General features: G+C 28.6%; 1 protein-coding gene across 1 annotated transcript in view; it reads right to left on the bottom strand.

Annotated features, from left to right (window-relative positions):
• Positions 1–25,174, bottom strand: part of LOC148310100 (lachesin-like) — a 212,055-nt gene that overhangs the window by 4,940 nt on the left and 181,941 nt on the right. Inside the window, exons 6-7 of the mRNA XM_088258947.1 lie at positions 16,874–17,002; positions 14,438–14,576 (exon numbers count right to left, since the gene is read on the bottom strand). Coding sequence (XP_088115073.1) covers positions 14,438–14,576; positions 16,874–17,002 — 268 coding nt within the window. The remainder of the gene's footprint in view (positions 1–14,437; positions 14,577–16,873; positions 17,003–25,174) is intronic.

Below are 25,174 nucleotides of genomic sequence, written 5' to 3'. Positions count from 1 at the left end.
AGTGTTTTATTACCAAACCATAAAGTTTCAATGCTTTTTTAAACAAAATATATATCATATTCAGCATTAATAAAATAGGTACCTAGTTCAACATACAAAGACGCATAAAAGATGTAAGCATCAACAAGGACAGTAAATGTGAGACAGTTAATCACATTGATCAACCATTTGTGAACTAGCTTGGTGGGTTCATGCCGACAACACCACTGGAAAACTTTAGAAGCTTTAAAAGAAAAAATGTAGAACTTCAAAATCTCAATATTTGCGCTAGAGTATCGTAACATATTATACTTTTGAAGAGAGAAAGACGTGATCACTACACTCTATTCGCTGACAAAGGTGCTAAGTGAAGTCAGGGTAAGATTACAAAGAAAATTTCTCATTGATATAAAAAATCTTTGCACTTAAAAAAATATTAAACACGATAAAATAAAATTTTAATGTTACCCGGTCTTGATGTCGTTAAACATTGAATAATCAATCATTTTACTTCAGGCCGTAAAATGTACCCAATAAATTAATTCGTCAAATTTCTGTCATTACTTTCCAGTCCCCCAACGGCTATTTCGAGAGTTTTGTCTTTAATTTTTGAACACTTGGATATTAATTAGTAATCACATTTTCCATTAAACGATTTGGTACCCTTTGGAAAATAGGTTTCATCTCTTCGCGGAATACTCCGCATTAGGGTGTCTCGTTTTTTGATATTTTTATTAAACATTTTTGAAAAGGTGCATTGATAATTCGTTAATTAAGTTTCATTAATAAAAAATATATATTTAAATATTTTTGTCTCTTATAATGGTTTGTGATACAGTATTATCGAAAATTCACTGATCATAGTAAAAAATGAGACATTTTTTACTAAGACAAACAAACAGAAAATATAATAAACAAATCATTGCCGGCTTTCGAATTTCCGACTTTCAAAAACTTACTTTCACCTCATTAATTAAATTGAATTATTTTGGCTTAAAATTTTTGCTACAAATTTAACTAATTCTTAAATTCATTTTTGTTAAAATTATTTTGATTACAAAACGCGACGCTTCCATTTTCTGTATTTGAAAAATATTGACAGACCCTACTTTACATCCCCTCCGTAGAAGCTCAGCAGCTAAAGGGGTTTCAACAAGTGATTATCCTTTTTGCGGTGCGGCTATCGCGTGACTCCATCTCGCTTCACAAATCGACGGTTTTGCTGATATTAAGGCAGAAATTCAAAAGGGTTGTTCAATCCACACACAGAGAGAAAACTCTTATCAAAATACGGAAATTCAAGCGTATTTTAGAAATTGATCCTTAAACATCGTCAAATCTACATATTTAATTTTTTAATAAGTAGAATATGGAGAATATCAGTATTAATTAATCAATACTTGGTAAATTTAAAACCCACGTTTTTTTCCTGAAATCTTATTAATATTACCGGAAACACCATAAAAAACTATTTTAAAAGTTTTTTTGTTTGTTAAGTAATAATCTGCAAAACCTCTACTTTTAGAGGCTTATTGTCTGCAGGTAGGTTGGAAGGATAGAGAAAGTGAAAATGTGAAAAACACACCAAAAACACCCAAACCAAATGAAATTCAATATTTCTTGAATTTATTTTCCAATTGACAGGAACCGAACCCGCAAAGCCGGTTTCACAGTCGAACGTCTGCCCAACTACGCCACGGCGCCATATGTCTTAGTTATCATAAACAAATAAGTATAAAAAGTACGTAAAGTATTTTGAATGTTTAAATATTTAATATTATTTTTATAAGGGAGATATAGGTATTGACCCATAAAAAGCAACAAGCACATTCCGATGTGAAAGTTCATTAAAGAGAGTACCGTTTCGTAATGCGTTCTCTAACCAAAAATAGGAATGAAATTCTCCCGAATGCGGAAAAAGACCAATTTCTCTGGCTCTTAATCGAGAAACTTTGGTAGGAGAAAATTAAATTATAATAAATATCTCTTAACTTTTCCGGTGACTTTGTACAAGCGAACCTTTAGGTACCACACATGAGATAGGAGATAGAAGATAGTCAAGAATTCATTGAAATTTAAATTTTAATGAAAATAATTAACTGTAATGGTTGTATGTACACACACACAAACACACACACACACACACATATTATATATATATATATATATATATATATATATATATATATATATATATATATATATATATATATATATATATATATATATATATATATATATATATATATATATATATATATATTTATATTCAGGTTACAATTATTGGATTACCTTATCGAAACGTAGATATGAAATCTCGACTTACATGAGAAAATACGGGTATCATCTACAAGCCTTTTCAATCGCATTTTTGTGATATTACAAGAATTACGCATATCTATAAAAAAAGTGACAATATTCTATGTAGGTACTCTATATTTTTTAACAATTACCCATGATAACCGGAAACAGAAAAAAATTATTTACATTTCAATTTACAGAATCACCTTACAATGCAATGGTTAAATTGTTAGAAATTCTATCTCTGAATAACTCTGTTGCATAGTGATCTATTTCTCGTCTATGAATGGGTTGTTTTTAAATAAAAATGAACGATATTATTTAGGTTTACATTATAAATGCAGGGATTTTAGATTGTTGATAATGTTTTGTCCTATTTCGACTGATATCTTTCACGGCTTGTGCTTATTTTGTCCTATTTCGACTGATATCTTTCACGGCTTGTGCTTATTTTGTCCTATTTCGACTGATATCTTTCACGGCTTGTGCTTATTTTGATGCTACCACCTTTTTTGATATTTAATTGTGACTCGCCGCTAAAGTCTTTACTCAAACATCTGCATACTCGTTATCATATAATCTTGTGTAATTTGGACTTCTCAAGAGATTTTTACACAGCAATGTGTAAGAATCCCTTACAAACTCATTACAATTATACAAGTGAATTTAAATAAGAAGAAAAGATGCATGTAGCTTGGATTTAAAATTGTTAAAGTTAATTAAACTTCTAAAATAAAAATTCATTTTTATGATATGAAACGCACAATATGTCTGATTTCAATTATCTAAAAGGTTCAAAATATGAACATCTGAGTACGCAAATGATATTAAATTATTCAAATATCTTAAAAGCCGTAAATATACCTAGTGAATACATGCTATTAGCAAGGACGAATTCAGGAATATTCCTTCTTAAGGACATGCTTAAGTTGATCCTCTCAGAAAAGTCTAACGTTGAATAATAGATTAAAGTTAGTTATAAGTTAAGCCGGATAATCGAGTTTGTCGCTTCCTAGATCATTGTCTCCTAAGTATATCCGCATTTTAGCATTATAAAAGAAAGCTTCTCTTCCATAGGAAATGTATGAGGGTAAGAAAACTTACTTCAAGTGTATTTTTATTTAAATAAGGTAATAAAAATAAAAGAACTGAACGTACAAGGAAATAAAATCAGAAATTAATTATGTACCCAGAAATTTAATTTGAATAAACTAATTAAAACTTTTCAAGAAAGACCTAATTTATAAATTTCGTAAAATGTATTACATTTTTTTATTTGTACTTAAAAGATTAGTATGTGTCAAAATAAGAGTAAAACACGAAAATGAAATATTTTTTTAATGCATGAATTGAACCCACTCCTAAAACAAGAAAATTTAAAATTATTGTGACAATACTTTGATCTTTTCCAAATTTTTGTTAAAACACAAGAACTGAATTTGTCCTCCGAAGAATTGTTATAAAAATTTCTTAAAGATTTCTCAGAGAGAAGAAGTGGATGGGCAATTTAATATTGTACCTATATAAACAATTTTAATTTGTATTAAGAGCAGAATGATGGTGCACGTTACTTAAGTGTACAAAGTGATTACATAAGCCAGCCGGTGATAGGTCGTTTGTCCTTTAAATGCCCAGTGATATCATATGTATTCCTATATCATTTATATTTTTACGTCTCTGTGAGACATGCGTGGTAAGAATGAAAACATAAATCAGTAACAGTCAAGACCATGCTGAATTTAATGAGCAAAATGTTTTTTTTTATCGAATTTTGAATATGAATAAAAATCGTAGAGAAATAAAGATATATATATATATATATATATACATATATATATATATTTTTATTTATATATATGTGTATATATATATATATATATATATATATATATATATATATATATATATATATATATATATATATACATACATTGTACGGATTTTAGATGAAAAGTTAAAATTATAATAGTAATATACAGTGAATATGTGTGCATGAGTACTAATTTAACAAAACAAAGACGCGTTTAAGAAAGCAGGAAGATTTTAGATAACAGTTATGTATATTATTATCCAACCCGCCAGATTGTCTTCCCTCGCACATCTCCCCGATAGTCTGGCCTGAAGCGGGTGTATTGCAGCGCACAGCTCTGTGCGACTTGTAGGTATAGTGTATAGTTAATCTCCCTTTGCATCCAACGAAAACAGATGGATTGCAGCTCTATTGAAGTTACTTTGTTAGAAAACCTACGACTTTCCGACTGCCCACCGGTAAACAGAGAAGCTTTCCAGGGATTAAAATTGCTTCCAAATTGTCAATATATTTTAATGTTCTCATACGAAGAACGAAATGAATTTAGAATTTAATTTAATTTTGGCCTTAATTTACTGCAGTCGGCTAACTTAGTGGTAATTAATCCGGTGATTAATTATTTGTGTTTTCTTGAATGATTTTGAGTACCTACATAAAACTGTTTTAAATTGAATAAATAATATTCATATGACTAGTGTTTTGTCATTGCACATAAACTTTTAGCCAAATAAATTAATTACAATTTTCTTATTATGTTCAAATCTGTGTTCATTAATGCATACTTAAACTAACCCCAAAAAGAGTTTGTATCGATATTTTTATTGATACTGAAATGGATACATTGTAGTCTGGACATGTACGAGACGTTCGTTCTGTGATTGGTTGGTTTAAGTGATTACTTTATATACTACATGACATTTATCATTCTAATCAATATTAGTCAAAAATATTCCTCAAATTTTGAATGTTTTGTTTGAAGTTGTATGTGAAATATGAAACCACGTTAAATGTAATAAACGTACTATTTTATGATTTTTAATTTTTTTACTAAACAAACAACCTAAAATTTTAATGTTACAAAAATAATACGGGAAAAAGAAACCTACATGTAGTTTTAAATGTTAAATTATTTATATGATTACAACTTATAATTTAAATGAAATAAAGTACAATATATGAGATGTACTCATACATGATACTTGATATCATGTTGATATTATATTCTTGTAAAAAATATTTTAAAAAACAATGAATACTAAATTATTCAATTTATTTTATGACTTCAATTTAAAGTTATTGATTTCACGTAATTATCAAAAAGTTCATAATATAAATATCATATCAAAAACAAGAAATACGATTTTGCGATTGTCAACTTCCGTTAAGTTAATACAATTACCGGTGTTGGAAAGGACCCCACATTGGTTCATCCCTGAAAGGGATTATTTTTAAAAACTGTAAAAAAACTTTCTTTGTAATAGTGATCTAACTGTACTAGAGCTGTGCAAAGTTATAAAGTTACAGTAGTGACAAATTGCAAGTCTGTGTTGGTGTTAATGCTACGGTTGAAAAATTAAAGAATTCGTAAAGCCCGTATTTTTTGTAATTTTGCTGTCTGCTAGTCTGGCTCGTATTGATTTTTAAGAGGACTTTTAGAAATTTGAAGAAGGGTAGGAGGATAAAAAAAAGAAACGAAAAAAATGCAGTGAAGGTAAATCAAAGCTCTAACTGGTTTTCTGATTTCTCAATAAAATGTCTAACAAATAAACTCAAGGACTTTAAATTTATCAGTCAATAAACAGTGAAAATAGACCATATTTATTAGTAAATAAATAGTGAAAAATGTTTCATCATGGTAATAAGTAGCATGTTTGGTAGTATTATTAAGTAAAAGTTTTTATTTTATTTTTTAAATACGGATATTTTATTAATTAAACTATGTATGTAATACTGTTATTTAAATCAACACAGTAATGCAATGGTCCAAACAGCTAGGCGTATGGAAAAAATTAAGTTATCGTAACGTAGTATTTTAATAGATATTTTTACAGGAACCTCATAACTTAAGAATGATAAGTTTATAATTAAGATCCAAAAGTTGAAAAAATAAAAATGATTACTCCATTTGAAAGGGGTTAGTTCGCCTGCAAAGTGTAGTAGTTAGCGCGTTTTTTTAATGAAATGTTTTTTTAACTGTGATATTTATTCAATTATATTTCGGACTCGTATTTAAAAGCATTACCAATTTGAATTTAAAAGATTCGAAGAAGATTATACTTTTAATTCCTGTACTTGTACACCATTGGATGTATTTAAAGACAATTTTTTATTATTTATTTTTATAAATTTTACATTTTTAAAAAAGGTCAGTATTTAAAACACGTACGATAGTAATATATAATTTTTAATAAAATATTTATTTTACCAAAATCTCTTGGTTAACCCATAAAATCAAAATAACATCTTAAAAGTGCATTATTTCCCTGTTTTATGAGTTTTTTTAAAGAGAAATAATAATGTTTTTATTATTTTCAAAAATACTTATTCATTAATAAAAACAGGCATGAAATTGTGGCAGTGAGTTCGAACCCAGAAATTCTGGCGCAAGAGTTTATGGTTAAATAAATATCTACGACAACATTACCTCTAGGTTTTCTCTGAACTAATTAAATATCACACATTGATTGTGGTTATTAAGGTATTGGATAATACTTTGTCCAAGTTATAGTGTATATATTAAAAATTCTTTTATAATAAATCTATAATAATTACAAAAAAAATCTGAAATTCTAAAATTCTAATTCTAGTTTTATAATAATTTGATTTAATTAAAATTATTATTTTTTGACATCTCATCAAATATGAAGAAGAATATGGAAGTCTGGGCATTTACGGGACTTACGACCGTCATAGGCTGGTTTAAGTGATCACTTTACACACGTGTAACATTCACTAATTCTACCCATTATTGACAACCACACTACTCAAATTCTTGGAAGTTCTATATATATGAACCAATTTAGAAACCTTGTTCATGAATCACTAAAACTTCACTAGAGACATCTATTGGTGAGATGTAAAGAAGCTTTTTATTAAGCAGAAACTCTTATATTAGTATGTGAGATCCGAATCCTGGATTATAATCACACACATGAGAAACTCCAGAAAATACCATTTTCATTTTTATTATTAAGCTTATAATTTGAACAGATAATTTATTTACAACATTTTGAGTGTGTCCAAATACTTGTTCACAAAATCTGGATTATCTCCAATTACAGGAGTTATTTTCATATTATTTTTTGACATCTCATCAAATATGAAGAAGAATATGGAAGTCTGGGCATTTACGGGGCTTAAGCCCCGTAAATGCCCAGACTTCCATATTCTTCTTCATATTTGATGAGATGTCAAAAAATAATATGAAAATAACTCCTGTAATTGGAGATAATCCAGATTTTGTGAACAAGTATTTGGACACACTCAAAATGTTGTAATTAAAATCAAATCAAATTATTCAGTGGATACAAATAAAAAAATGATAACCAGACAAATAAACATTTCTTGACTTTTCCTCATAACATTTTCCAAACAGCTCATTTTATTCAATTATGACACAAAAACTTAAACGTTAAAATATTTTTTTAACTATCATAGTTAAAAGTTTCATTAAATATTTTATTGTTGTTATATTTTGTGCGTGAATTTTTAGAAAATGCATCTGCTAGCATTTTACTCATGTTAAATTTATTGAATTGGATTTGGTCGGTTACAGATTAAAATATGTAAGACATAATAATGCCTGTTTAGTTTTACTGCGTAATTTGTATTACACTTGTTGTTTTGTAAAACAGTTATAATAGAAAATTATTTCACATAACGGTTGTACTTATACGAGTACAATTGTTCTGCAAGGAATATTATTGTATCGTTTATTTTAATACGTTTTTTAACCAAACTACCATATCCAATTTTCTCAGAAAAATTCAAAATGGAATAAGTTTTTATACGACATAATCTAAGGGGAAAATATATACGGTTGGAGTATTTTTAATGAGGGTAAAAATACAATGTCACTCAGCATTAAATTTTAAATAAAATAAAAACGTTATAAAATTTCACGTAAACTTCAAATATTCATTATTATCATCAGGACGTTTTTAAAAGATCAAATAATCTAAAGTGCAGGACTGATATCCTTCTCTTTAATAATTGAATTAACGCTGCCTCGTTCCAATGTGGTACTCTATGGACCACTTAGATCCAAACAGATTTCAGAATAATAAAACTATTTTATATTTATTCATAAAGAGATTTATTGAACGAATATAAAATCTTTTTTTTTTCATTCAATTTCAGTATTTACAATACCTTTTTATAATATCCGGGTTGAAGACAAGGTGACAATCAAATAAATTGGTATGATAGCCGTAATTTATTTTTATTTTTATTTTTTAAAATAATAATAATATAAACTCCACACCTCTAACCCCCTTTAACTCAAACTTAACTTACTTCGGTGCTTTGTCCTATCTACTCACGTAACTATATATCTTTCCATCCCTGAAGAAGACAAGCTATGTTTTGAAACTATAGGCTGGAAAAAAATAAAAAATAAAAGTGCTTAATAAAAGTGTTTGTGTTTCAATTATTTCGTTAAATTAATAAAACGCGCCACAATGTATAAGAATATTTATAAATACATATTGTTTATAAATAAATATACTATTTTTATACATATTTCATTACGAGCAATTTCGATTAATTAATATTTCCTTAAAAAAATAATCAAATATAATGCAAAATAGTACTTAATCATGCTTATTGGGTTGGTAACAAAAGCGTTTTATTTATTTTTAAAAAACTGCGTAAGCTCAGAGCTTTATCGCCTGTTTTATGTATAGCAATAATAAAATAAGATGAACATAAAAGTCTACTTTCATTATGCTCGCGCTAGGGCAGATTGTTCTAGACAAAAACCATGACAAGGATTGATCATCTCCTACTAATTTGTAAAGAAATGTCTGCTAATTATTTTTTGTCTAAATGCTCATCGAGGATTAATTTGTCCTTGCTAACCATCGGGTTCAGAGGCATTAAAACAGCAATTATAGGGACAATGCGTTCAAATACACCCATCAATCTACCAATAAATATTCTGATATAAAACCAACTTAACCAAGATTAATTCAAAGCTTCAAATATGTTTCTGTACCTAGTATTGGTTTATGAATTTCTAATAATTCAACATTGTATGTAGTAAAATTCTCCTCCTTTTATCTGTGTTCCCACTGAGAGGAAATATCTTATGGTTTTGTCAAAAAATAATAATGTTTTAAAATAAAAACAACTTTATTTGTCTCACGTATTTCTTTTACCGTTCTTTCTTCGTTTATTCGTGTCACATGTAAAAACCATTTCAAAGCACCTTTCATCACTCTTGCATTCTTCCCTTATCTCATTATAAGAATATTTATTCTAAATTATTTTGCCACACATTCGTTCGATTGGTTTAATTTCGACCGCACCATGTACACTTTCATCCTTCTATTTCTAATTCCACGCTTCACTTCCAGACATTACTGTGTTGTTACCAGGACTCCATTGTGCATTGCCAGTGAATTATAATATTATATATTATATATACATGCCTTAATTTTTCACATATCTTATTTTAGTTTGCTGTTCTATGTTAAAAAAAAACTTCAATAATATATTATAATATTAAAATTACGTAATGAAAACGAAATGTCGTTTGGCATCTTAACATTAATACACGATTTTAATTCAAAAAATTAGTTTTCATCACGTTTTAATTTCAATCCGAGGCATTTCTTTTATTACTCTTGTGGGAAATGCCCGCCATATTTTTTTATAACATTACCGGTTTGATATTTCCGAGAAAGCAATTAATCTGATAGTAAATCTCTTATAAAAATGGTTGATTAAAGTAACTGCCGCTTTAATGGACATTCCTGCGTTAAAATTTGGGATTTAAATTGTTTATTAAGCAACGCAATATTTCGTTTTACTCGCAGCCTATCATCATTCAGCTCACCCTTTCCTTAACTCCAGTCAAAAAATTGCTCCGTATTTTAATGTAATAAGTCTCGCAAGATTCTCGCCGGGCAGATGAACGTAATAATGGGATGTTTTCATTTTCCGTACTCGTGACCAGAAACAAACGCACGAGACAAAGATGGCGGCCACAAAGAAGCGGGAAAATAAACTAATTGTCCTAGTGAGACACAAAAATGGTAAAGTATGCTTTTGTTCGGCGGACAATAAGGGCTTCGGGAGACTTATTTTGTTTGGTCCACTTGATTAAGAGATTAGTACGGACAAAGCCGGCAGACTCCATGGCCCAGAATACTCATTTAAATGGACCGAATGTCCTTCAGGATAATGTCAATGTTTTTTTAAGCGAAATATTTCCTTTCACAGATGATCGCTAACTCCGTCTCCGGGGCCGGTCTCGGAGGAGGGGAGGTCGTTTAAATTGTTTCCATAATAAGATTTCAGATGGCGTGTTTATTCTGCGTCGGAATATTTGGAGCAAACGGTCTTACTTTTTTTTTAAAGTGAAGCAAATTGACGCTTCAGGAGCTTAGATTATATTAAAGGGAGTAAAATATTTACGGAAATGTCGAATTAAAAGGGATTTTATTCCCCTAAAAACACAACCTTAAGATATTCAAAAAATTATTGCAGAAAAATATTTTTATATGGCATCATAAGTAAGTAAAATTAAAAATTTTACAAGTTTACCAGAATCAGTAAAAATTACAATGTTAAAGTTAATTTTCTTAACGTGTTAAACTGTACTATTAACAACAACGTGTATATAATTCTATTGTTTTTTCCGGTTGTTTCTGAGATTTTGTAATTTTTCGGAATAATATTTTATTTTTTTCTTTAAAAAAAAATATTTTTCATAGTCTTTGATTGGAAACGCGATTTGTTCAAAATATTGCGTTAAAACTACTAACTATTATTAATCTACACCCGCTCCCTAAATGGAGCATATGGAATCCACAAACTGCCTCCAAGCGTTTCTGTCTCCTGCCAGCTCTTTTGCATCCATCAAGATAGCTTCGCGTCCCGTTAGTGGCATTGAGTTCCACGATTGGCAATTCATCGGCAGTTCTCGTCTGAACTACGGGAAGCGGGCCTGTATCGGGAGGACGCAAATGTTCTGGGAGAAGACAGAAGAGCCTGGACGCAATTTAAGGATTCCTTATGTTCTATAAAATGTATTATTTATTGATTTGCTTTAAATTTGTGGAATACATGTTGATTTTTAAAAATTAAACACTTATAGTATTCCACTTACTGAGTTTTATTTCTTTACACACGACTAGTTTCGAAAACTACACATGCGTTCTTCAGCAGGTGATTACCAAAATTTAAAAGTATAAAATATGAAGTGAGTAGAAATAGATTAAGTAAGTAAATAATCTTATATAATTTTTTGGTAAGAAGAATTTGGAAGTCTGGGCATTTACGGGGCTGACGACCGTCATAGGCTGGTTTAAGTGATCACTTTACACACGTGTAATATTCACCAATTCTACCCATTATTGACAACCACACTACTCAAATTCTTGGAAGTTCTATATATATGAACCAATTTAGAAACCTTGTTCTTGAATCACTAGAACTTCACTAGAGACATCTATTGGTGAGATGTAAAGAAGCTTTTTATTAAGCAGAAACTCTTATATTAGTATGTGAGATCCGAATCCTGGATTATAATCACACACATGAGAAACGCCAGAAAATACCATTTTCATTTTTATTATTAAGCTTATATTTGACCAGATAATTTTGTTGTAAATGATCTTATTTTATTTTTTTATTTTAATAAATATTTTTCGCGACCAGAAATGATCGGAGTATATGTATGAGGAGATGCATGAATGTGGAAGAGATGAAGAATGCTTGCAACGAAGGAATCTTGGGGGATTCTTTCCTCTCTGCCTACATCTGCAGAGAGGCGGCGTGATGGTTAGCTAGTTAATTATCATATTTACCTTGGAAATGATAAAATAAATATTTGCGATCCACCGAGAATCACTTTGAGATATCAATTTGGCTGGAATTACAAACCATGCAATTTAGTTCAATGAATATCAATTCCCTCCCTATCGAGTTCATTTCACAAGAATTTTAAGAGCGACTTGATTTAGGGAACGCGTTTGAACACACCTACGGTTGGATGCATGACTCACATAAAGTTAATAAACCTGTAAAAATAATAGTTTTTTGGTATCACATAAGTTCTAAATAATGAATATGTTTCATCGATCGAGTACTCAAAATTGGATTTTATATTGTTGAATTGTGTGTTATATTTGTGAGATGTATTACAAAATAATGGCTGACATGGCAATAAGGCAAGGGTTGAAACCATGATTTTATATAATTTTTCTGACAAAATGACGTATGGTTATTTTGTTGTTGTTCTTATAAGATCACAAATGTAAAAAAAAATACAAAAAAAACTTACCATCACGCTGCTTCTGGAGGGGTAAGCAGAGAGAATAGAGCGCCATAAAAATCTGTCTTTGCAAACAAACTTCGCTTCTTCCACATTCATGCATCTCTTCATACATACCCGCTAATTATTTCGACTGCTGACTTGACCACTTTCAAATATTTGTAATACTTGATCATGTTTTTTTTTCCTATTACATTTTTTTTATATTTAAGAACCTACATTCACCTAATAAATTTGTTTTTCTACTCTTTCTTCTCTCATTTGTTTCACATACAAAGCATCACAACATATCTTTCTTAATTTTATCGATAATGGTTAACTCATATACTTGATGATTGTTTTAATTTTACGTGTTTGATCTATTTGTCCATGGCTGTCTGCCTGTGCACTATACTATTTCAAGAATCCTTTATTATATCGTATCTGTACACAAAAATAGCGATTCACGAATTTCACTATTTGATAACCACGAAAAACTTGGCATGCATACCAAATGTTTGTTTGCTTTCATATGTTGGGAAATGAATGTTATTGGGTATATAAAGACTCTCCACATGACCAAATTCTACGGTTTTCTTTGACTTAGTCGGGCCAAACATTTCTTGGCTGCTAATCTCCCGTTCACGCTCGCTATAATATTTTATCATTCACCATTTTGCATTAGTATTCTTTTATCTGCACCATATGTTGCATAGAACGCAGCATTGGATTGATGCATTGCTCTCTGCATTGCATTTCTCTCGAAACATTTTTAATTTCATCGTAAATTATACACAAGTTTTAAATGTTAATGCTGATAGACTTAATATCCATAATTTTTATTGATTTTTATTTGAGTCATAGTTATTTTTTGTAATAATTGTTAATTTTTGTCAAAAAGAATAAGAAATTTGATGTCTCACTAATCAATTAGTAAGAAAATTTTTAAAAAAATCCGTAATAATTCTTACAAAATATTCCACTTTCGAAGCAAAAATGTATGTTACAAAGCTTGTATTAAGTTAATCATAAATATATTTAACATAGGTTGTGAGTATAACTTTTGAGCCTTTTCAATAAAAGTGCTGATTGATAATTTGTAACATATCAAAAAGAGAGAATAACATGAAAACGCTATTGATTGCCATTGGTTTTTCTTCTGTTCAAAAATGAAGATCAGCTACTCTAGAGTCTCGCCGCTCACAGAGAATGGCGCTAGTGAAATAAGGATTAAAAGATTAATTTCATTAATTTGTGTTAACTTTTTAAATGTCATATTTAAAAAAAATCTAATTTGTGAGCTGTGATCTCATCTTACACTACCTTTCAGAACTTTTTTATAATTATTTATATTGTATTTAGTACACCAATTAAAAAATTAAACGGTAAAAGCACATTTATTTGGTTCTTTTATGTAACACTTCTTTTTACGTGATATATTGCTTACACATTTTTTTACACAGCGTTAATTCCTATATACTATTTTTATATATTTTTTTTCTTATAGTATTGAAAACAAACATATTTTCGGACGTATCATTATTATTGTTGCTGTTAATGTTTTATAAAATATTTCAATATTTAACAAACTAACGATAAAATTATGAATTGTAAATTTAATTCGAACCAAAGCGACAGAGTTAAAAAAACACCATTTATAAATCTTTCAGTAAAAAAATATCTCTGTTTAAAAAAAATTTGTAATTAATAGACAATTTATTTTCTCAAATTATTATAACCTCAGAATGTCTTGAAAGTAGGCACTGCATGAGGTGTAACGATTTGCACATTGTAATGCTAATACTGACAATATCATAATTGTCAAGAGTCTCCTTATACCTAAATATATAATCGAAATATTGACAAACCCATCTAGAAGCATTTCTCCTCTGTTCTTGACCCAGTAGTTGATGGTATTGGGGAAGGCCTCCACATAGCACTCCAACTGGACATCAGTATCCAAAGGAGCTCCTAGTAACTGGTTAGGCACCTTCACAGTTGGTGCAACTGATGACAAAAGAAAAGCATCATTGTTTAAAATTAATCAACCAATATCAACACTATAGATAAAATAATTTATGACTACAGTAAAGTTAAGAAAAATGTTTTTATTTTTTAATTTTTTAAGTACATTTAAATGCATTAAACAGCATTTCAATGTTCTAAAATATATCTGAATTAAAAAAAGAATCATCGCTTTTTAAAATAATATTTTTTAATCTTCACAAGAATTTCATTTTTCATGAAAAAAAACCTCGCTACCTCCAACTCACGCATGAATGGGGTGTTTAGATACTTAATGAATACAAATTGATTTTTTTTAATAACATCATACGGGTGCTAACTTTTTTTTTTTGGAAATAATGGTAAACGTACACAAGTTAAAATAAAACGATTACTTAGACCAGTCAGTGACAAGTCGTGAGCCCAGTTAATGCACAAAAAACTTATGGTTTTCTATAAATTAATTTATCTTTGTGAAACATAATAAGTTCTATATAATAGATTTAGAAAAAAAGATCGGATTTATTTCTCTAAGGTATTTAAGATAAAACGAAATAAAAAATTGTTTTATTTTGTTCTTTAAAAGGCATTACTAATACAAATATATGAAAAAAATATTACATCCTATGCGCTTAGAGGAGAATAATTGCAAATATTATCCTATGGTGGCAGACTACGAAAAATAAATTCACCCAACACTTTCCAGAAAATAAAAAACACGTAGGTTTTATAAACTGCGCCCAAGAAACGTGCCTGAAGTAAAAATTTCCAGATAACTAAGAGTTATAATAGGTAGGTATACTGATACCGGTCTTTGGTCTACTTGAGCTGTTTATTCAGGGAGTCTCAACAATATCCATTCGTTTGTTAATGAACAATGAATCCTCACAATCAAATTACTCAGTCTATTGATTCAATAGCTCTCAAAATATTAAATGTTTATACTGACCAAAATAATACATCTGCATGATAAGACTTACTATTAAAAACCTTCAATAAAAAATGCCAATCTTAAATTGGATATATGATATTGTTAATATCAGATAAATACTTTGTATCTTATTCGTAATATTTAAAAATATATTTAATATGAGTATTTTTTGTTGCAGTTATTAACCGTGGTTATAATGTACAAAAATAATATGAAAGGATTTACTTATATTTAAAGTAATTTTATATAAGGATCAAGTAAGATGGTTGGTTTTGACAACAATTCGTGTTTACTTCTTGGCATTTGCTCTGTGATGAAAAGATCAACAGACGAAAACCATTTATTACACTTTTAAAGAATACGCCATTTTATATCTTATTTTGATTTATATTTTGTTTACAAGAAGATATATAGCCCAAGTAATCGATAAGTAAGAACTTAATTTTCTCTAAACCCAGGTAACATTTTACGTAATTGTTTTTTTTTCTTTCTGAAAAAATAAGTCTTTTTTTCAAAATAATTATATGGTTTTGAAAACAAAGAGCTTTTGAAAGGTAAGGATTTTAAAAAAATATAAAAAAAATATTTTCTCTACGTATATTAAAAAAAATGATAACTCCCCTTAGTAATCTTTTGCGAAAGATATTGCTATTTATGTTTATATTTTATTATGTAATCATATAAAAATGCCAAATAACTCAAGCGTATTCAGGTTATCTCAAGAATTCTATTAATATCTCAGCTAAGATAAAGTTTATTAATACGAGAATTTGAAAGTCTGGGTATTCACGGATCTAATTCATTGTCTAGTCAAAGTTATCACTTTGTAACATTTATTATTCATTCCATTATTCACAATAAAATTATAAGGACTTCAAAAAGTTTTATATATGTTTCAAGTGACTGAAACGCTTCTTCATATTTTCAATACAAGACGACATCTGTGTTTAAAAACTCTAAGTTAAGCAGTGACAATGATGAATTTTTACACTATTACACTATTTTCAATTTTAATATGTATATATATTTATATATAGTATATATATATATATATATATATATATATATATATATATATATATATATATAGCTATATATATATATATATATATATATATATATACATATATATATATGTATATATATATATATATATATATATATATATATATATATATATATATATATATATATATATATATATAATATATAAACATATGTATCTATATACATAAATATAAATACTTTAAAGTTATTAACATTAAAAACTTCATGATGTAAATAAGTGATTTATTTAAAATAAAATAAAAAAGGTTTCTGATGCAATTTCAATAAAAAATATTAAATCATATTTGATAGTTTTACTTACAATTGACGTTAAGAGTTATTCTCTTGCTTACTGCTGGGGGAACGTCATTCGAGGCAATGCAGAGAAATGCACCCATTTGTCTTCTATCCAACCGCCAGAATTGAAGAAGGCTGCCATTATATGTATCAACTGTAACAAAACATTTGATCAATTACAATACAAAAGTTTACTAGCAGAATAACATTGTTATTGTAATTCTACATTGTAACATCAAACATTAAAAGTGTTATTATTGTAATCAAGTATTAAAAACAATTTTTTTGTTTTTGTTTTTTATCCTGAACAAGGATGAAGAAGAATATGAAGCATTTACACGGCTAACGACCGTCATAGGCTTGATCACTCCATATACGTGTAACATTCGCTAATTCTACCCATGATTGACAACCACACTACTCAAATTATGGAAACTTCCAGATTTGTTGATCAAACTCGTAACACAGTGTGCGCTAGTCCACAATAGTCACCTATGGGTGGGATGAGGAAAGCTTTTGAAGAGGAAAGGATGAGTCGAAAAAAAGTATGACTTTTAATGTTGACGCGGTTTTATGAAGAAATTAATGTTCAAATAAATTGAAAAACAATATGAAGTATTCTAACAATGAAAAATATATTCAATGCTTGGAATAAATTTGGGAAAATTCAAAATATGTAAGTAAAAGAAGTCAGCTTGTTGGAACTTACTGTTGTGCAGGAAAGGACATGGAGGAGGAATAGTACATAGACAAGAAACATTAAATTAGCGGTTACTAGCAGACTTGGGATTTTCCGCCTGTACTCATACTACTTTGATTCACTTCGATACAAAAAAATTCCCTCGGGGAGAAAAGTATATCTCTTAAATTTCATATAATTTCAACCACACGTCGCCTAATGTGCGAGTTTGCAGCAGTATCAATGGTTGTTTAAAATAAGCTTTTTATTTAGTTAGAACCCTTTTATTCTTAAATGTATGCATGAACTATTCCGAATTATTTTATCTACTTAGAGACGACTGAAAATATAAAAACGGATAACTTTACTTTTATCTTAAATACAATTATCCAATCCGGAGTAGGGGAAGACATTTTTTACAAAAAATTAACAGATTATTTCTTGTTACATTAAAAATTAAAATAATATTTAAATTTAAAGTTATTATAATTAAAAACGAGTTTTTTTTGTAATTTGGAGGTCTAATTCTCTTTGAGGTACCTTGTACTTAAAGTAAAAAAGTTGAATAAGGTCTTACTTTTGATATTAAAATTAGTTTGATACAGCTTACTTAGTCTTTTATATAAGAACTCAAATGCAAAGAAAAATATAAATTTAACTTTTTTGATAATTTCTTTAAAGGAAAAACACAAGGAGGATTATCAAGTATATTATAGAGCTAGGAATATTCGAAACAAATTAGTATTATTTTTTTTTCACATTTAGAAATTAATGAAAACTATGAAATAAATAGAGGCAATTTTGGATTCCATATGCACCATATAGGGAGCGAACATGGATGCTTGAAGTAATAAAAGAACTTATGAAAGAAATATGATAATACTCTTAGAGGATCTATTGTGCAAAATTATATACAGTAAATCATTCAATTATTAATAATATTTGATACTAGAAAGGTAATTTAGGTCGTAAATTCCGAAAAAGTATTATATGGATAAGGACTTTTGTTTCAAACAATATGGAGAACAGACATAAAATGAATATACCATTGGACAGAGTCAAGTATTATTGGCTGCACTGTATCGTTATGTGAAAGTTTTCTCATTCGGACTCTTAATACATTTCACGGCTGAGTGATTCGAGAAAACTGCTTGTATTGTTAGTAAGGAGGTATCAGGGAATCGTAAAATCAAAGATAAAGTGAAATTGGCTCTCCATTTTATTGTTTTCTCCACAGAAACTGCCCGCGTTATTATTGGATGTGATCAAAATATACACAAGGCAATTTTTCAGAGTTACGAAAGTTATCGATATTTTTACGACCAGATGAATTGGGTTTTCCCTTTGTTTAACTACTGCTAGAATTTTTTTCGCATTAAAATTATTGTTTTACGATGGTAGTACTTATTTTCATCCCGCATTAAACAACATTTTTATTAAGTCGTAATAATCTTCTTAGGTATTCATGGCATCAAATCTTAAGTCACTTATTTACCAAAATAAGATATTTAAAATAAATTATTTGAAGGTTCCATGTAATTAAAAAATGTATTTCATAAGTTTAAAAGATAATCTAGAGAAACTCAACGATAAATTTAAGGTTTTAAAATAGAATTTATGTACAATGAAATACCATTTTTAATAAAGGAGTTGAATTTAATATATACCTTGCTTATTATGTGATCAATTAATGGGTTTTTATTTCTTCAAGCTAATAAGATTTTTAATTTTGATCTCTGCTGAGAATAGGAAAAATAAACTAGTGTAGGTCAATCAGGAACTTCTCAGCATTTGCTCATTGCTGGGTGAAAACCGCCATAACTCCTCAGGAGAAGACGGATTGTCATCAACAGGTCTTCTGTTCCACAAGTAGAGGGTTTGGCATTTTGTTTTGTTTTTGTAATCACTATTTCATCTTTATATAATCACTATTTTATCACAGAAATACAACTTAGTAGACTCAAATTTTTTTTGCTTGATTTAAAAATTAATTTATCGACTGCTTAAACTACATAAGCCAAATGATCTCTGACATGCGTTGTAGCGGGTACGCCGAGTTGAAGAGACGAGCGGAGGATAGAGCCTGATCACGAAGGAAGCAAACCAATCATCACAAATATTGTAACCCATGAAGAAGAAATGTTAACGATAATTATTGATCTTTAATATTTTTTTAGATAAAAGGTTGTCCACATTTTAGTGTTATGATTGTCTACGGAGGACGGTAATAAATGTTACAATAAAAATAAATAGACGAGAACTGCAACAGCCGTGTAATAATAGACATCGAGCGAGAAAATATTCATTTATTAAGAAAGGAGCCTCCGAGGCTTATTATTTTATCTCCAGACTGCAAGAACTGTCCAGGAAAGGAGCTGTTAGTTCAAATATTCCGAATTTATTCCTAGCACGTCTCGAATAATAATATTTCTCTATAGTCTTGTAGTCCACTGCTCGGAACGTGGAATTTTCTCGAATTATTGGACCGTAATAGAAGCGCGGAATAAAATAATGAAGCGTTAAAACAGTAACAGAGAAAAAAGATAACTGCACAACGATGATGTTCTTTGGATCGCAGACACGAGTCAGAATTCTCCGAGTACTAAATTGAACACTTTCAACGTAATGTTTTATTTTACACGATAACTGGGATAAACGTTCAACATCATTATTTGTCTCATTAACAAAATATGTCTCATTATCAACATAAAAACCGTCCGCCTCTATGGTGTAATGGTTAGCGTATTCAGCTACCGTGCTGGAGGTGCCGGGTTCAATTCCCAGGAAGGGTGAAAATAAATATTAGTGATTTTATACTCTAATATTTATTTAATTACCCTGGACTAGTCCAAAAAGCGGAGGAGTGATCACCTTGCCTTCATGTGAGTAACGATTAAGATCACACTGCGTCAATACGATGCAGTGCCCTATGCACCAATGGGTGCGGATAAGAGTTAGAAAAATAATTAAAACAGTTGAAAATAGTGAATAGTATGGTTGTCAATCACGGATAGAATTAGTGAATGTTACACGTGTGTAAAGTGATCAATTAAACCAGTAAATGCCCAGACTTCTATATTCTTCGTCATCTACATGTGTTCAGATGTGATTTTTTTTTTCAGTTGAACTTACTAATTTTTATCGTTTTTTTTTTAAATATCACCTACGATTTATAAAAATATATTTTTCGTCAATGCATTTATAGAAATTCATATTTACTTTATAATGGGGACGATATCAATTATATAATGTGTTGAAAATGTTGAATTGTGCACTCATTATGATCTGAATTATTTTAGTACGTTTTCAGAATATTCTGGTAGTACTTAATACTTCCCTCTGAAACGTGACATTTCATTTCACCAAATTGAATTTACATAGTCCTCATATGTGAAGTTAAACCTCAAACATATTAAATGATTTTTAAATTAATACGTTGTTGTAAAAAAGCATAAATCTTTAAAAATTATTAATTCTTTGTTAATAAAATGATCAGTTAGTTTTTAACAAGATTTTAAAGAACGAGTAAGAAAGGATATAAGTGCTGTATTTTATGTGAAATTTCAAATTTGAGGACCATATTTGAATTAAAAATATACATAATAACGTCTGTTTTAGATAAGTTGTCAGCTTTGGGAATTAAATGAGATTAAACTACACACATGTAGCGAAAATAACTTGTTATCAAAATGTAAAGGTTGAAATAATTAAACATTTCAACGCTTCTAAGTATTTTAATCAAATTATTTGGATTAAACAAATGGATGCTGTGGTTTCATATTTCATAGTAAAAATGACTACATACACTCACTTCATTCTTTCCATTAGTCAATGTTTCGTTTTTTCAGTCATTAAAAAATTCGTGTATTTTCAATAGATTTTCATTTTTGTTCGTTGATAGGTTATGGTGTGTAAAGTTTTGAAGTTTAAATGGTATATTATCTTTTTAATAAAGAGTTTTATGAAAAGCTCAAACGTTTCTGGCACATTACGCTTTTTGACTTACGGACGTCGGAGAGATGACAGCAGAAATTTGGAATAAAAACTTCTCAAATTCACTTAAAATGGATTTTTTCCAATATTTCAAATCAAATTACTCAAACTTCTTCCAAAGCAAAATATATTATTCCTTCAATCAAAACATTTAAAGCGATAGGAAGTTATCAAAGGGGAATAAGTGAATTTGTTTGAGAGTCAACTTTTTTCATTTTATAACGTTCTCGTTTGATCAATTGACCAAAGTTTCTCAAACGTGAAGTTTTATACTTCTCTCAAAGTGGTACATACCTTTCTTGGGTATATAGATGTAGGAGCTGGGTATCTGGTCTTTATTAAAAAGGAAAACTTTTTACAATGCGAGTTAGCCTAATAAAGAGATTCGAGATGAAGATACTCGGATAAGAAATTTGAGAAAGTTCTTCTTATTTTTTAAATATGGTCAAAGGAACTTCAAACGCTAAATTAGGAGAATGCATTTGAAAAACAAAATATTTCACCAAAATTTGAAAAATACTTACCACTTCTATTATTGCTCAATTTATTTATCTTAATATTCATGAATAAGGTTTTAAATATGAGTAATACATTTAATTAAATTCTAATTAATGTCTTACCACAAAGTCAATGCCGAAACAATAAATAAAATAATTGAATTCTATTTGACTGAGTTATTTTTACAGATATTTTGCGTTTTGAAATCGACCCCTCAACTTACGAATTTAACGTATATATTTTTTACTTATTCAATTAAATAGAAAGCATATTATCAGGTGCTAAGCAGTATGTAAAATTATTTGGATCAGATTCAGGGATATAAGAATTAATTGTTTAATGGGGCGTTAAAAACGTAAGTGAAGGTGCACAGTGTGAAGAATATTTTTGCCAAATGGGGAAAAGAAATGGAGGAGACGTAACAGGTTGCCGGATTAGTTTTTACACTCGTAATTAGTTTTTTTTTTATAAATTACTCAGTCATTCCTTTTTTTTTGACAGTAGATTGATTTTTAAGAGAGAATATATTAAAAAAATCTTTAAGGGTTTGTATTATTACTTTCGGTTTTGAATTGGTTCTAAGTTTTGAAAAGCGTTTGGAAAGGGTATCGTTATTTATTAAAGTTGCTTTAACATTTTTTCAAAACCCAAAACTTTAAACAAGTTAAGGACAAAGTTAAGTATTTCATTTCAATTTCATTAAAAAAGGTATTTTGTTTGTACTTGCGATGATAAAATATTTAGGAAATAAAATCTGATTTTGAACTTGCGATATAAAAAGAGTTAATATAGAATTAAAAATGCATGTTTTAAATATTTTCAAGTTTTTTCCCTTTGGTATAGTTAAATTTTTTTTATATAAATATATATATATATATATATATATATATATATATATATATATATATAATACATATATATATATATGTATATATATATATATATATATATATATATATATATATATATATATATATATATATATATATATATATACATATATATATATATATATATATATATATATATATATATATATATATATATATATATATATATATTTATATATATATTTATATATATATATATATATATATATATATATACATATATATATATATATATATATATATATATATATATATATATATATATATATATATATATATATATATATATATATATATATATATATATATATATATATATATATATATATATATATATATATATATATATATATATATATATATATATATACAAACTACACCCTAACGCAGATATTTTTTTGAACAAACAAACTAAAGAGGGAATGGAGGAATACCACTTTAATATTCCCTAGCTAATAGTGTATTCTAGAACAAGTTTTGGAGTATAAAGGGTTATCTCGTTCACCCTTAGTAATGCAGCCAAATGGTTATTTTGCCCTTGCTGAAACCCAATACAGTTTAAGAGGGTTAGCCAAGACATATTGTGGATGTATTCACAAACCAATAAAATATTGAGGTATTTTTTAAAATATAAATTCTTCTTTTTTACGGGCATTTTAACTAACTAACGTTTGATAGTCCTCGGTAAAACAGGGAGATAATTCAGTATATTTAGGAAGCATGTTTCCTAGGGATAATATAATATTGAAAAAGATAAAGAAAGGAGAGTGGATGACGCACTTCAATTAGTTGAAAGTAGTAAAATCTTATAGCGGAAGTTAAACTAGCAGTGCACAATGGGGTCCTTATACCAACCCTTATGAAGAGAATTAGAGCATGAAATTATCAAACTAAAGATGAAATTAAGTTAGATTCAGTCAAAATCTGATCGCTCAGATGTATGTGCCTCAAAATGAATAGGGGCGTACAAATGGTGAAATCAGGTAAAAATGCATGGCTGAGACAACAATTTTCGATAAAATTCAAAGAAATGAGTTGAACACGTGGAAAATACAAGTGTAGTAACACAAAAGTTAAATAAATAAAGTGAAAGGAAATATTTTAACAGTATAAAAATATTAAATCTCTGTAATAACCAAAAAAAATACAAATTTCTATGTCAATGCAACAGTAAGATCGTTGTAAAATTGACTTGAAAATCGTTGTAAAATTTTAATTCTGTTGAGAATTTGACCAATGATAAATGAATATTTGAGAGGTTTAAATGTGAAGAAATAAAGAAGGTGATCAACGTTTTACCTCTCTTTTACTTATTTTAGTACAGCAACAATACGTAACACGCGAAGTTCAAGAAAATATTGCCAAACGTGCTGTGCCCAGGATCTTATTAAGAGAGAAATTATTGAAACGTTAAATGTCGGGCGAGCATAAAAGTTGATGAAAAACTGTGTCCCTCCTCCCTCACATCTCTATCCTTTCTCCTTGGAAGATTTTCTTCGTCCCTGTGTTTCCTTGTGTGATTCCTTAGGGACTTATTTCCTTCGGTAAGGGGTTTCGTACCATGTTTTAAGCTTGTTACATCTAAAAGGATGATCCATAAACCATCTTTAAATAACAAAATGAAAAAAAGAACGGTCCGGTGATAAAAAACTGGCAAAACTGCTTCGTATTTTAATATTTTTGTCTCTTATTTGCACATCTTCCTTTTATGCAAAAAGCTCTGTTTTTAATTGACGGAGTGATTTTAATCATATTTTTAAATTATCAAAAGATGCGAAGAAAAAACGGGCCACAAAAATCAAAATGAATATCATGATATTCGCTGTATTTCCACGGTATTCTTTTAAAGTGTGTAGTTCAATAAGGTTTGTGTTTTCCCTTATCGTGCACACAAGTTTTGGGAAAAAAAAGAAGTAAAAACAGTGACAGTGATAATAATTCAACAAATAAAATAATTGTATCGATACAGTGGACTCCCTTTGACTCCATTGCGTATGAATAATTTAGTGAATGCGCAAAATTAACATAAATCAAACAATATTTGTGATTCTATTCAATTGATTTATTTTATTTATTGTTTCGGCATTAACTTTGTGGTAAGACATGTTACAATGATTAAAGAAAACACTTCGTTTTTTACCACTTGAGTTTTATTATAGACTACATGTTTCAGAAGTTAAACTTCCATCATTCATATAAAATATAAAATATAAAATTGTTCTATAAATAAGGAGAGGGGAAAGTAAGGGGAAGGGGTTAGTCAAGG

Source organism: Brachycentrus maculatus, unplaced genomic scaffold (genome assembly GCF_059751285.1).
Source record: "Brachycentrus maculatus isolate JH-2025_06_01 unplaced genomic scaffold, ASM5975128v1 h1tg000105l, whole genome shotgun sequence".
In the NCBI taxonomy this organism is placed as follows: domain Eukaryota; kingdom Metazoa; phylum Arthropoda; class Insecta; order Trichoptera; family Brachycentridae; genus Brachycentrus; species Brachycentrus maculatus.
Note: the sequence above shows the minus strand (reverse complement) of the source record. Positions and strands in the feature narration are given on the sequence as shown.